Source organism: Anguilla rostrata, chromosome 1 (assembly GCF_018555375.3).
Source record: "Anguilla rostrata isolate EN2019 chromosome 1, ASM1855537v3, whole genome shotgun sequence".
NCBI lineage: Eukaryota > Metazoa > Chordata > Actinopteri > Anguilliformes > Anguillidae > Anguilla > Anguilla rostrata.
In genome coordinates, this window is record NC_057933.1 from 63,611,601 (window position 1) to 63,627,072 (window position 15,472).

The window sequence follows — 15,472 nt, forward strand, 5'->3', positions numbered from 1 at the left end:
AAAATCATTGGTATGGAAGAGTTGTCAGAAGAAAACCTTCTCTGCAATTTCATCACAAAAATGAATGTCTGAAGTATGCAACACAACCCTTGGAATAGTTGCTGACTCTGGAACAAAGTGCTGTGGACTGATGAAACACCAAAGATATATTTGGAGGAAAGAAAGCAGAAGCAGAAAATCTTATCAATCTTTAAGCATAGGGTTGGATCATTACTTGGTAACACAGATAAAGAACAAGTTGTACATGGGATTTTGGGAGTATCTCCAAGCATCTGATTTTTAATTTGTTGCGTTGAACAGAACAAACAGAACAAGGAATAAACAAAGGGCCTTCCACAGCTTTGCAGCTGAATCTTAATTGAACATGCAAAACAAACGGTATTCAACAACGAATACAAATAAAATAGCAGCAGGAAAGATTTATAAAAATTAACACAACAGTAGGAATGTCATGACAACAAAAAGTATGGGTCATATCAGTCTCTCAGCTGTTCTTTAATTGGCCATCGGGGTCACATGTTCAGACCCCACCCTCCAGGAAATAGTTATCAGACAAGACTTCAGGTGCCGTTAACCTTCCGGAACATACCAGCAGCTTTGACAACAAGCCATTGAGCTTGGGGTCCTGTCAAAGTGTACATGCGTTAGAAACGTGTTAGAGCCAAACATCTCACAAAGCTATAAAAATGAAAAACAAGAAATCTGAAATTCTTCACAGTAAGTCCTCACTGTCCCCAAAGGGAAGTTCATGTGCAGCATATCAACACAAAAACAAAAACACTCACCAGTTTCAGTTCACTTGTGTCTGGTGTCAATCCATCTGTTTTCAGTGTATACCTGGCTTCTGGGAAGTGAAGCTACAACACACAAATTCATCTTTAGCCATCTATTGGAATTTGAATATGTGCCATTCAAAAGGTTAATAAACTAGTTTTCCCAGGAAATATTACAGCTATCAACAAACCCCTATTCCTTTTTGTTAACCTACCCAAACCACCCGTCTCCTAACAGCAATTACACTTGATCCCTTCACTTGTCTTTCAATATGAACAGCCATGTGATGTTACAGTTTTAAATGTCTGGCGTCAGGACTACGTTTTGGCTGAAATATGGGATGTCTCACCCAGAGCAAGAGGCAGCCGAAGGAGTACATGTCACAGCTCAGAGAGGGTGGCTGGCCCTGTCGGACCTCCGGGGCTACCAAGCTGAGAGAGCCCGCCACCATACCACTGTTAGCAGCCCGCTGCTCCTGTAATGGCCGAAACATGGATGAGCGTACAGATATCTGCTTACACAGTAACAGTGCAGTTAGGTTCGCAAGGGTACCCATTAACATACATTAACTTTTTGCTGGTGAATTACAACCCATTTAATTTGAACCCTTTGTAAAGGACATTCAAATAATGCATCTCACAGCAATGGTACTTTTGGAAAATTCCGTGAAAGAAATTGAGTGTCCTCTGCCCCCACCCCATTTCAGACATTAAATCACTGAAAATTCAATGGCGAATTTTTTTAAGGACAAAAGTACCATAACAGGAGGTTGATTATGTGTGACAGGTAGAAGTTAAATAAAATATTATAACAAACAAATAAATAATTACTCCAGTAAAGAAATGGCAGGATCAAATGACTTCATGTAGCCAGTTTTATACATTAGTAATAATAAAATGGCTTTGTTAGCGCAGTGACCTTCTTTTAGCAAGCCTTTAGCCCTTTCTCTGGTGTAGCATAGTGACATCACCAAAGAGCCTATGACTCACTTGAAAAAACGCACTGCTTTCATAAAACAATTCCAAACCTGCCCATGCAAAAAAAAAAAAAAAAAAAACCTGTTAGCTGTAGGCATAAGCAAAAATAAAAATACTAGAACAGTGACTTAATCAATATGCTAATTGTTCTGTCCAATACAATCTTGAGAAATGCCAACCACACTGCCATTTAACGACATATTAAAAGTAGTGATTAAGAAAATTTACTTGTAATCGAAAGATTGCCATTTCAAATCCTTGCACCTCACTACTATTGTACATTGGAACAGGGAATCTAAACTAATTTGCTTCAGTACATAATGGCTGTTATTAAGAGGCTTAAACCTACTAGAAAACATATCTGAAAATTGTAAGCCACACATACAATCAAATTCAGGCACATCAAAAATAATCCACCTTATTTAAATGCAGCTTATGTCTGCTCCATATAATTCTCAAACATGGACATGGTCCAGCCAGTTAAGCTATAGTCAAAATGAGTATTTTAAATTAGAGGTTTGTACGGTAAATCTAATGCTACTTTACACAAAACAAGACTTTTACCAAGACATTCAAGCGCCCAAGGATGTCAATTGACGTGCAAAATTAAAGCACTTTTACAGACAATGAAAAAAAAAAAAAGTTTTATATGGTTACATTTCTATATTTTAGAAATCTTACTCCAGGATATAATTCTGGAATAATGCCACACTGCCACTGGACAAAATAAGTAACCACATTGCCTCTGCTCCACCTAGTGGTGATAGAGGTAATAGCATCTCCGCAGCTCAGCTCACAAAACAGAACAGCAAAAAATTACTTGGTGGCACTTGGTCAAATGATTTTGACAGAGTTAGAACCTCATATACAATATATATGATTTTCTTCTCCTGTTCAAAAACAATAATTGCATTGCATTTCAATGAAAATCAGTCCATAGCTTTTCCAGTTAGCCTGCTCACTGATGTATAACAGACAAGTGTAAGCCTTGCCCCATCTACTGGCGGTGTAGCTAATCACATGTGAGCTGTGAAACTGTAAGGGCTGTTGGATCCAGATGAGATCCACATGGCACTTTTCATTCTGCTTACTGCTCACTTCAACACAGACACTCAGCTGAGGGAGAGAAGGGAGAAGATTCTACCCTGTAGAATCTGCTGTGTACATGTTTGTGGCAACTAGAGGAACAGGGCACATGCAGCCCTAGAAAATGTAATGGGTGGCAGTGTAATATGCGTAGGGAACTGGGCTTTTAACTCGAAGGTTGTGGGTTTTATTTCCAGCTGGGACACTGCCAGCAGTGAACAATGAATTAAAAACATTTCATACTGAACTTCAATGGTAATAGTGTCTGGGACTGTGACGGCTGGGGGTGAACACTCTAAAAAATGGACTTTATTCAGAAGTACACACAGTAAAAGTAATGGTAAAAAATATGGGCAGGGAATGTGCACAGGAGCAGATGACACTCTTGGTTGTAATGCAGGTGCACTGGGGGGGAGAGGGGGGAGCTTACGGCCGTCTTGGTGAAGTCAAAGTCGCCCACCACGCCCTGCTCTCGGTTGAGCACAAACACGTTGGCGGGGTGAAGCGAGCCGTGGATGATGCCGAACCCGTGCAGCACCTGCAGCCCCAGGGCCACGCCCCTCGTCACCACAGCCGTCTCCTGAAGGGGGAGGCGATGAGTCACAGACCTCCGCCCACAAGCCACTCAATTAAGGAGCGGAAGAACAGGCCTATCAACTCACAGAGGTAGTCAAAGGGCTGGCCTTCTGCACCACCTTCAGGCTTCCACCAGTGAAATAGGGGACCATCACGTACGCCAGCGGGTCAGACTGGGAGAGAGAGATCTTTCAAATGCTTTCACAAAACACATGCGCAAAAGAGACTGCTCCAATAAAACATGACCGGAGTATGTACTGGCATTCACTTGCACATGATCGCACTGCCTTATGGCCATACGTATACATAAAAGGGTACAATTCATAGAAGGCAATTTCACAGGCCAAAACAAGGGCCTACATGTGGACAAAACTTTGTATTACACTAAAATTTGATATCACAAAATGCATATTAAAAATATTTCTCCACAGACGGATCAAAAAATGGACACTTGTACCTGTAAAAAATATCAAATACCTGTAAAAAGACATTTCACTATTACTATGTATGCTTCATCTGCATACATGTTTGGGTCAAAATGGCTGCTACACCGCTGCCCTAATGGAGCCAAAGGAAAGAGCAGGTGACAGAGGAGTGGCCAGAGCAGAGGAGGTGGGCTACCTTTCCCAAGAAAAGGGCCACCAGGGGGAGTAGGCCAGCCCGCTCCTCGCTGAAAGTTCTCGCTCGATGGTACTCTGTCGCTCCCTCCAGCACCCGCGCCTCCATCTCCGCGTCAACTGCGTACCCCTGGAGACCCCCACATCATCATCATCATCATCTTCCCCCTCAATATCAGCATGTAAACTTCTCACTGGGTACCCCACATATAATCAGCATTCCCAATTAGGAAACCCTCCCAGTCACATTTCCCCAAATTAATTCTAAAATAAATATTCCCATCTTCACACACAAAGAGTCATCTCTACCCTGTGGAAACCCTGTTCTCAACTTGCACAAATCACTTATGAAACAAAAACTGTCCACAATCAATTTATCCAGCAAAGTGCTATAGCAGTATGGTTGAATTATAAGTGTAGACTACACAGAAGGCTCCTTGTCTGAAAGCACTGGTGAGTGTCTGACCTTCAGGATGACCCTCTGACCCTGGTATTCAGTGCAGAGCAGTGGTCTCCGCGCGCTCAGCTCCCTCATGGGCTCGGCGTCAAACACTTCCCGGTCCAGACTCTTCACCAGGAGACCTTCAGAGTTCTGCAAAGCGTGTCCAACACGCTACAGGCAACTGCATTCTGCCACGGCTGCACTTACGTACACTACATGTACGTACCAATACTCCATTACGTTTCAATGGTATAATTTTGTTTCCACATTTCATATTACTATTCACAGAAATGCGATGACACTGCATGGAACACAGCTCTATGGGACACACAGGTGAACAGTCTGGAAGAATTCTCTGATCTAACCTTCAGTTTGTGGTGTCTGAATGGTTTAGCCTATTCTACTGAAGATTACACTTAAATGCAAAACAATATAATTATTGCCATTATTATTTCCAAACAATTCTTTTTGTAATGAAAAGAAATAGCAAAATCACTATGAGACCTCCTGAACAACAGGGGCGCTCACCATGTAGCTGAGTATGTCTGCCTCGGGGTAGAGCAGTGGGAGTTCAGGGAAGCCCCCCTTTGCCAGAACACTCAGCTTCCTCTGCACAGGAACACAGGACAAACAGTACAGAATGCAAGCTCTGGCCACTCTATGACAGTATGCATATTTTATATAATGCCAAATGTAAACCGATATACCATTGTGTGTTAAATTACATAAAGCTGGTACAATTAAACATCATTTTTTATTATAATTACATGTGTTTAAAAGGATACGTTCATTACCACTGGAACAGGCATTAGAGACCTAAATTAATTAATATGTACAACATTAACTTTTCTTTGGGTTTTACTTGATCAATAACCCTGTCAGAGCTGGACTCTGTGCTTAAGTATCATTCTTGTGTGTGTTCAATACACAAACACTCGAGCAGTAATTTACAGAGGGCCCTGAAAGGAAATCTAGCCCAGAGCTGGAAAGCAGCTCAGTACTTCACCATCCAATAGCCACATTGTGAAAATCTCTGAACTGAACGCAGTCCTTGGGGGTATTTCATAATTATTACCGAGTTTTACAAGGATTACCAAGGATCACCGGGTTAGCTGGATAACTGCACTCATTAAAACTCAGAACAGCTCTTTTTACTTTGGCCCAAGTTCCAGATTTGGGAAGTTCCAGATTTGACTCAAGTGCAGTTATCCAGCTAGCTCAGTAAGCCTGCTTTGTGAAACAGGGCCCGGGTGATGACTTATCTGAGAGAACTTACATATTCCTCCTTCTCTTGACTTATCTCCTGAAAAAGGGCATTTCTAGTCTCAGCAATCTCTTCCTTCTTTTTCATAATTTCAGTCAGGTCCTGCTCTTCGGCCTAAGAGAGGGAAAACAGTGAGCAAAAGAACAACAAGCTTTAATTATTCCCTAAATTCTGCAGATTACACCGACAACGATGAGACTGAGCATTCAAACCCAGACCTGTCAAAGTCACCAATATACTACCATGGGTTATGCACACTGCCAGTGCCAAATGCCCCACCTCCCATCACTTGTAAACAATGATTGCATTAAATTCATAGAAAAATGGATGAAAATGATTACACGGAACAGGAAGACACTTCAGCATCAAATCAGCACCAGGAAGCTAATAGAAAGATGGAATTTTTAAGCCTGGGGCAAAAAAGATAAGCTTACAAATTCCGGTTGCATTTTTTATACACTGCGTAACCATGGAAACAATTCCCAGCACAGGTCATGCGCATACTGCACACACATACATGCATGCTGTCCGACCTGAACACACCCTCTCATTCCTTTCAGGGAGTCACACCTGTTGTCTGGTGTGTCCCCTTTTCAAACCTTCAAATGCGCCTCCTTTCTCCTCCCCCACCCTCCTCCAGGAGCCTCACCTCCTCCAGGCTTCCCTCCTCTACCAGCTTCCAGCGCAGCTGAGACCTCAGGGTCCTGATGCTCCTCTTGATGAGGAAGAGTTTGTCTGCGTTCGGGCTGTTGTTCTGCCACTGGTGCAGCTCCTCCTTAAACTGCAAGCACCATGTGTGAGAAAGCATCGGGCGCGTGAATTCAAAACTTCAGACAGTAAGACAAAGCTACTGAAGGTATCAATCTTTCACATTCTGATGGTAAAAAAAAAATAATAGATACGTACACAACTATCTACATTTTTCTACTAATATCTCTATATGTCAACTTAAGCTAGTCATTGGTATGCTTATAGTGGGCATGTTCAGCAGTGTTGGTACTGATACCTGCATGTTCAGCTGATATGACAGGTGTATAGCGGGCATGTTGGTACTGATACCTGCATGTTCAGCTGATATGACAGGTGTATAGCGGGCATGTTCAGAAGTGTTGGTACTGATACCAGTATGTTCAGCTGATATGACAGGTGTACAGTGGCTGCGTTCAGCAGTGTTGATACTGCTACCTGTAGGTTCTGCAGGTATTTCTCCCGAATGTTGCACAGGAGGCTCTGCTCCCTCTGAATCTCCTGCATGACTCTGTTAAACGCACCGCACACAATCTGAACGTCCTGGTCCTTCTGCTCCTGCAGACACAAACAGGACGGGCCGCGGTTGGCCGAGTGGAAAGCAGCGGACAGCGGGAGCCTACGCCCTCCCCTACACACTCACGGTCTGGGACACCTCCAGCTCCTTGCACAAGTCTTGCTCCGCCCTCTTCAGGAGGGCGTCCAATCCCACAGCGACATCACTCAGGCACACCAATGTTTTGCTCGACAAACAGAAGAACTGAAAATAACATAGTGAAGTAGATATTTCATTACAGCAAACTGAACAGTATGTTACGTCACTACATTTACTTAGAAGGCAGAGGCTTTCACCCAGGAAGGATACATAGCTTCAAGCAGTTGTTTAAACCCAATTACCTTACCGTCTAAATTATATGAAAACTACACAGCACTGTTTATTCACAAGCCTAGTTTCCAATGTCCAACAATACATTTCTCTCCTCTCCTTACATCTCTCAAGGCACAGATGTAAATTAAGACTATTAATTCTGGGACTATTCATTCTGGGACAATACCCAACAGCAAAGTTTCACACGGTAATCTTCTGAACCTTTAACATTTTTGGACTTAGTCCGTTTTACAAGTTCTATGCTTGTGTTCAACCGATTTAATTGAAATCATGACTGGAACCCGCATAGTCCAAGTTAGCTTGACCATTACAGACTGTAGTTCTCTGGAGTGAATACCGATGACACCCCAGCAAAAAAAAAAGAAAAACAGAAGAATCATCATTACTGATCTTTTGACACTCCTTAGCCACATCACCCTGATCCTGTGCCATACCTTTCCCGCGTCAACGAACCATGAGCACAGGGACTGGAGAGCCAGGTCTGTTCTCTCCCTCACTGTCTGGCTCTCCTGCTGCTTCTGACTCTTCCACTCTGAAAACTGGTCGAACGCCTGCTCGCCAGCATCCTCCGCCGCGAAGGCGCCAAACGCCGCAGTCAGAGAAGCGGCCACATGCTGTGGGAGACGCACAAAAGACCGCATCAAACCAGTGTTAGCAACTAATTACAAAAGTGCTCCACTTCTGTCCTCCTCACAGGACGACCGGTTAGTGGGGTTAAGTAGAATGGCTTCAAAGAAATGACTTCTGTGCCGCAACACAGCAAGATCGGCCTTCTACCGATTACAACATTTACTCCAGGCAGGATTAAACAAAGGGCTGCTGCTCTGGCCACTGCGCAGCCCTGTGGCTTCTCCCAGATTCGATTCCCTTTCGTGCTGAAAGACAAGCCCGCGGGAGGCTAAAAGTGAAAGCCACGCCCTTTCCCACCTCGAGCATGTCCATACGCTCGCTGATTGGCAGCCCGTCCACTTCCTGTATGTAGTCATCCACGGCAGCCACGAGGGCGCAGCGCATCTCGTTCCTGCGCTCAATCAGGTCTGCCAGTTCCTCCCTCTGTCAGAACAGAGACCCAAACGCAGGTTCAACCTCGTGCGTTGCCATAACGGCCAATTCTGACATCAGCACAAAAGGAAGATGAAGGGCCTGCAGACAAACATGAATGAAAACTCACCATCTGGCAGGCCTTCACCATCTCCTGCGCATGACTGTACTCTTTCCATGCCACCTCCAACTTCTCCATGGCAACCGGGACGGAGATTCTATTGTTCATGACAATGGCGATGGCCTGTAGCAGACTGTCCCCCACAGTGCTGCTGGGACTGCTCTCTCTGTCCAATAGAAAGATGTCATGTGAAAACAATGTTCCATTTAAAATCAGATGAATGCAAATACGGCTATTCCATTGTGCGCTCTCATCCAGCTGTCACATCAAATATTTTCTCTCCTCAACTTTTCATTTTCCTTTATGAATAAATGAGAGATGTGAAACCTGATTTTTATAAATTGGGTAAAACACATATAGCGTAAACACTCAAATTAATAGTGACGTATATGAAGTAAAACAGGACACAACTAGGGAGGAGGATTGTAAGACAAAGCAAAAGGGAAAAACACAGTTAAAGGTACCATGTGTTGAATCTTTCCTCACTGTTTTGACTGATTTACTTATTTTTCTCTTTGGTTCATTTCATACATTTTCTTTTACTATTAGAGCCCTCGGTTATTTCCATGCCTCAATTAGATATAAAAATCAACAGCTGCAAGCTGGAAATGAAAGCTATTTTGTCAGAGAATGATCCTAGGCAAAGGCCTAATTCCGAAATAGTGTAAGAACAGATTGGTGGTAACCAGATTGGTGGTCTTCCAAGAGCCGAAACACAGTGATCCGTACCTTACTTTTCTCACCAAATCCGCTTTCTCTGCGAGTTTCCCCAGCTTATCCCCTACTGCTGTCTCCAAAAGCTTCTCTACCTCCCCCGCGTTCTTCTGGGCCTCCTGCTGTGCCAACTGTGCAATGGAAACACGGAGCAGGGAGTCTACCTGTGCAGTGCTACACACCGCCATAATGCCAAAAGCCCTAACAGTACAGCCACCTTGTGCATGTGCACAGTCTTACAGCACAGCAGGCAAAGCCGTGTGCAAACACGAATGAATACCACGGCGTCAATTCCATAAAACATTTACACGTCTAATGCCAAGTAAAAACAATAGAATCACTGGTGTCTTCACTTTTTTATTTAACCTTTATTTAACCAGGAAAAAAACCCATCGAGATCGAAATCGTTTTGCAAGGGGGACCTGACATAAAACACAAAGTTACAGTCACACAAGACAGTAGACAAACAAGTCACCGACATCAAAACCCACAGACAGCTGGCCCTCCTCACCTCCAGTGCCAGCCTGGTCTCTTTCAGCTGGTTCTGAAGGCTGTCTGTTTTCTGCTGAAGGATGCCATTCCCCTCCTTCAGTTTCTCTACCTCCTTCGACTCTTTCAGTACAACTAAATTTGCTCTCTGCACAAACACAGTTTACAAGAGTTTGGAATTTCTGTTCTGAATATTCCGTATATGTGGATGCAAAATATTTAATCACATACAGTCGTTGTATATATACGCATAAACTACAGCTTGGACATGCTGTGTGACGTTCTTTAAACCTACAAATCTAAAATCTACAAAATGTCATGCAATGTTACCTACTGTGGTTGATTATACATTTTTTCCCCAGCATTTCAAATTTTATGTTCTGCGAGGTACATTATGACATTTTTGCAATGATTAAATGTTCCATCGTGATATCTGTACAAGCAAGGGACATTCCTTTGTTGAGACCTGATTGTTTTACACGTGCTGACTGTTAGTATTGTGTGCCATGGGATAGTCTGTATAGGCACGGTTAACATGACTATTTTTAAATGATTATACCTGCGATTTCAATCAATTAGGCTTGATTTTCCTGTTCTATGAATACAGTTTGAGAGCTGAAAACTTTGCAGGAATGTATTCAACGCTGATTGAATGAAATTTAAAGTTTGAGACATGCTTGTATGACTGCAAAGATAAAGGCACATTCGGCTTCATGCTTAATATATGCTGCACCACAGTTTAATTGTCTGGCTCAGACGATTAGATTTAACTTACCTTTTTATTAATTATTCTTCGGAAAATACTTATTTGGGAAAACAAATAGACAAATTAACATCATTAACTAATCTGATCAAGAGACACAAAAAAGGCATAATTGAATAATACCTTTCTATTTAGTTTGTGGGTTTAGAGGCACATCCAAAACTTTTTTCTACAAGCAAGAAAAAATCAGATGGCAAAAAAAAAGATAATCCAGGATATTCCACAGACAGCTCAATCTTATTGATTCCTTAATAATTTACCCTAAATTCTGCTTGGCTAGAAATGCAGGACCAGTATTGGAAAATAACGACAAGCACCTACAGCATGTACCTGCAGCTCTGCTTGAGTGTCCCTCAGTTCCCTCTCCAGCAGAAGAGCACTCTGCTGCTGGGAGCTCTTCTCTGCTTTCAGCCTCTCGTTCTCCTCCACCAGCTCCTGGTCCATCTTCTTCTTCAGCAGGTTGGCGGGCTGAAGGGGCGTGGCCGTGCCCTTCTCCCTGCATATGCAAACCAAGTTGAGACACCGCCCAGATCTTTCCTCCTGCACAGCAGAATCTCAATGTGCTCAGTCACATGGTGGAAATCTAGAATTTTCTTTGCAAAATGGTTTGTTATTTTAGTCAAAAAGACTACGTGCATGCATTGTTGATTTATTGGATGATTTATGCATTTAGAATAGGCGAGTGCATTCTTGAACCCTATGAAAAGTGAATGATTACTGTAAACATTGGAGGGGTAGGGGTGCATTATTTCATTGTAGAGTTCAGGCGTGCTAAATATGAAACTTATGTATTCTAGTATTAGCACTCTATATACTTGCCACTCAAGTACATTGAAAGTATGAAATATATTACAAGAAGTGCCATTGCACCCGTTAGCTGGTTTAGAAAAGGCCCTGAACAAATTGTGCAAACATTATGCACCTGTATAATACTTGGAAAATACAACAAACATGTTCTCTAGGCTTTATATGATTTCTTGTAAATTGACCCTAGATCAGAAGTAGGCATCCCAGTTCCAAAAGATTTTCAGTCTCTCGGTGGTATTCACTCTTGAACCCAGAAAATCTTAAGGTGGCAGGCTTTCAGTCTCATCTTAAAAAACAGCAACCAGTTCATACTTATGACACAGATGAGATGGGTCAACAGAGGAAACAACTGCTTTAGTTTGTAAATTAAGTGCAGAGAAACCACAGGATGTTGAACACTGCTGTTCTCCAAGGGTAAGAGTAAGAGGGTAAGAGATCCACTACTCTAAATTCCAAAAACCCTAAATAACCTCAGGGCATGGTTATGTTTTAACCTGGTTATGTTCATGCAACAAAAAACGTAAGCATTTCTGGTACTCCAGAACTCGGGTTGTCGGCCATTGGTGGTGCTCAGCATAGGTCAGTATACCGTAAAGGCCCTGGACCCCAGTCCTGAGTGAGCATGTGACTTTGGGTATCTTACTTATAGGCCTGAGGCTTCTGCTCTGAGAAGGCGGGGCGCAGTTTTGGCATGCTTCCTAGGGAGGCTGTCATTTCGAGGTCTCCCCTCTCCAGGACACGGTGAGGCCAGAGAGCTGAGGGGTCCTGCAGCACCCGGCTAGGGTGTACACCGTCCCTGTTCCCAGGGAGACTCAGTCTCGCAAACTTCATCTTCAGGACCTCTTCACCAATATCCAAGTTCCCCTGGAACGCCTGCACCAGGATGGTCCCGTCAAAGCACACAGACTTCTTCTGGATTCGTAGTTTTTTCCCAAATATCAAATTGTGCAGGAAGGACTTTCCCTGTATGAATGACCCAAAGATGACCAGGACCAAGCAAAATATTGATAATAATAATAAACAGAAATAATTAGTGAAAAGTAAAATAAAAAAGTAAGAACCGCCAGAAACTGGTAACTGAGGAACGCAACGCATTTTCAATAAAAATGTCATTTAGAACCCTGTAATGCTCACGTCACAAAGGGCTGAAACACACAAAGTAATGATGGCATCATGAACTCAAAGCCCCACATAACCAGAACAAAGGTTTCCAGTTAAAAATGAGCCCTGGCAATAAAATATAATAGAAATGAGTACAGCGAGATACAGATCACGAGGAAGCAGGCAACCAGTTAACATTTCTGCTTAAATAGACTTGTCTGGATTTAGTATGTCCCCTTGGTGCTATTAATTCTATGGGGATATTTTGTTGGACACAGGATATAATCCAAAAATCATTTATGTTATACAAAAGTAGCTTTAAAAAATAAAAATAAAAACTTTTTTACAATTTTACAATCAAGAGCTATTTTGTTCTGTAATTTGCAGGCACAAATCGTGTTACCTGCAAGAAATGTGGCGAATCTTGGTCACTAGAAACATGAAAGCCCCAGAACTTGTACTTCTTGGCCAGACTGGCTGTCTGTAGGTCCTCAGAGAGCTCCACAAGAGCTGATCTGCTGATGGCCTCCGTATTCCCATAATCGATGTATGACACTTCGAACTGAACACACAAGTACACCAAGCAACAGAGTAAGACTATCAAAATGGGTTCTTTTTCCGCAAAAATACAAAGGCTCTGTGTATCTCAGACCATGTATCTCTACCACTACCAATTTTCCCACTGTTGACAAATCATAACTTATGTAGCCACAGACTATACTCAAATGCCATGAATGAATCTAGTCACTTTGTTATTAGACAGCTACAGTAACATGCCCTGAATCATCAGAGCAATAATGGCCAGAGTTGCAAAATGCCTCCATCACATCATTGTAAACATCCAGTTTACTCTCAACAAACCTTGTCCTCAGTCTGCTGCAGGACCTTACACCTGTACCAGCAACGATCCTCAGAAAAAAGTGCACCATATATCTGAACAGGGAGAATTCAGTGAGACTTAACATGTGCAACAGACTTGTTTTATCAGTCCTATTCATCCCCAATGTAGATTTGCCAGTCTTTATTGCAAGCAGGGAATTTCATCAGATAACATAATGAATTTCACTATGAAACATAGTGAAGAGTATTAGTGATCCCAATGACATGCAGATACTTGAACCTGTACTGCATTGCTGCAGTATTGACTGCAATAAGAACATACTGCATCTGTTGTGTAGTCACTCTCCATTACCTTCTGGGAACTGGGATTACCCATCAGCCTTCTGGCAACAGGACACTTTTCTGACAACATGTTAGTCATCTTCTCTACTGCCTGGTCCTCACTCACATTCTTCAATGAAAGCAACATAACGTCAGACTCCGTAAGGATATGATGAGACAAATTTTGAGATACAAAAATAAGACGACGTTTACGCTTATACACAGTATTATTTCAGCAGAAACACTTCAGGCGTCGTATCTGATCATTAATTTGATAAATTATATTTTGGAGGGAAAACAGAAATTATTTTGTTTTCCATAATTATGATTTCGTATGTCTATGCATTGATTTGTAATGAGTAGGCAAATAACGTATGGGCCAAAAGAGATGTTCGAGGCCATAGCTAGCAAAAGCATGCCGTGTTAGTCTACAGCAAATGAGGTAACGTAGCTACCTAGCTAGCTAGCGTGAACAACCCATGTCAATACCTGAGCCCAAAATGTAATGGCGTCCACAACATAAGTCACACCAACCAGTTCCACTGAAAGAAAGAAAATTAATTTGATCAGTTTAAATTAAGATACCTTGCAACTTCCTAACCTCGTTACTCATTAAGAAGTAACTTACTTTTTTCAGGCTCGGATTTTGATTTATCCATGAGTTTCAAAGCTGAAAAAGGCAAAACACGCGTTAGCTAAGGGTTTTCCATGACGGAGCTAGCTTTCACGTGTGTCTTGATAATCTATAACCGCTTAAGGGCAGCAAAGAAAACAAAAGCGAAGAATTATCAACATTATTGTTAACTTAGACGCGCGAAATATACGGATCATCCCTACCTTTTGGGGGAAACTCTCCCGTCTTCAATAGATAGGTTACGCCTAAAATGACACAAGTTGCGCGAATCACGTGTTCGATCCAAAGTTTCAAATAGGACCTTCCGAGAATCTGGTGATAACTAGCCTACATTAATTCCTATGCGTTCTGACATTGATTTGTCTGTGATGTCGACTGAGCCTATATTTGATCATATTCGGTGCATAAACTTTAAGCATCCACATAGTTTATTTATCTGTAATACAACGTAATTTCGAGAATGGTTCTGTTTATAACACACTGGCTGCATCGAAGTGAATGATTATTCTGATATGGTGTTTATTTGAGGCAAGGATTTTTTGTTCCTCTCCAGTTACGGAATGTATTATCCATGCTCACAACGTTTCTCAAACTGGGTAACTTCTGTAATGAAACGAATAAAGCTTTTGTTCTGACTGTGATTTGTTATTATGCTACCATTATCAACCAAACTATCATATACTTATATTGACATGGATCTGTAGAGTTTTTCGATAGGTAGGGCCACAGTTGGTCTCCCTTTGTTTTCTTGCACGGTATTTAAGTCATCCGCCAGCTAGAGGTCGCAAAAGCCTCTGTGTCAAGCCCCTTCTCAAGCAATTATCCTAATTGACCCTAATTAAGCACAGACAATGATTGACAGTGATGTATACATGCAACACTCACTTAAATTCATTGTGACTACTTACCACTGTGGACACGCACCAGTAGGTTAAGACTAATTGTTTTTGGTTTTTATTTTTCCAAAAAAAGGAAATTTTATTTTATTTTATTATTTTCAATATTAAAAAACAGGTGAAAATCAGTTGGAAAAAATACCCGAATACAAAACACTGGGTGACAATCAGATCATAAAATAATTCACAATCAGGATGAAAATTCGATTTTAATTCCAAACATTGATAACTTACTGCTTTTCGTCATGTAATCAACAGCTCGTTATCTTTTCTCCCTGTTTTTCTCTCCACTTTCTTTTTCTGCAAGCTTGTTTTGAGCTGTCCTGCAGCTAACTAAATCACAAATCAATTACATTAACATTCTTATACAGTT

The 15,472-nt window shown here is 41.9% G+C and overlaps 1 protein-coding gene across 6 annotated transcripts; it reads right to left on the minus strand.

Annotated features, from left to right (window-relative positions):
* Positions 1-250: 250 nt before the first annotated feature.
* On the minus strand, positions 251-14,951 carry stk31 (serine/threonine kinase 31). Of its 6 annotated transcripts, none has more exons than XM_064348910.1 (25): positions 14,407-14,949; positions 14,198-14,239; positions 14,059-14,111; positions 13,601-13,699; positions 13,270-13,341; positions 12,812-12,970; positions 11,951-12,270; positions 10,822-10,996; positions 9,760-9,885; positions 9,264-9,379; positions 8,544-8,700; positions 8,300-8,425; positions 7,807-7,986; positions 7,127-7,243; positions 6,922-7,041; positions 6,386-6,517; positions 5,749-5,850; positions 5,001-5,081; positions 4,497-4,622; positions 4,035-4,160; positions 3,500-3,586; positions 3,268-3,417; positions 1,124-1,249; positions 786-857; positions 251-625 (listed from the first exon to the last, which is right to left on the minus strand). In XM_064348910.1, exons 2-25 carry the CDS (start codon positions 14,226-14,228, stop codon positions 521-523), a joined length of 2,958 nt encoding a protein of 985 aa, XP_064204980.1. In that variant the 5' UTR covers positions 14,229-14,239; positions 14,407-14,949; the 3' UTR covers positions 251-520. The 6 variants fall into 6 exon arrangements, 5 of the variants coding, with proteins under 5 accessions (XP_064204980.1, XP_064204999.1, XP_064205008.1 ...); XM_064348929.1 differs by having other exon boundaries at positions 10,831-10,996; positions 14,407-14,947; XR_010332112.1 differs by lacking the exon at positions 251-625 and adding an exon at positions 1,764-1,801 and having other exon boundaries at positions 14,407-14,951.
* Positions 14,952-15,472: the final 521 nt, after the last annotated feature.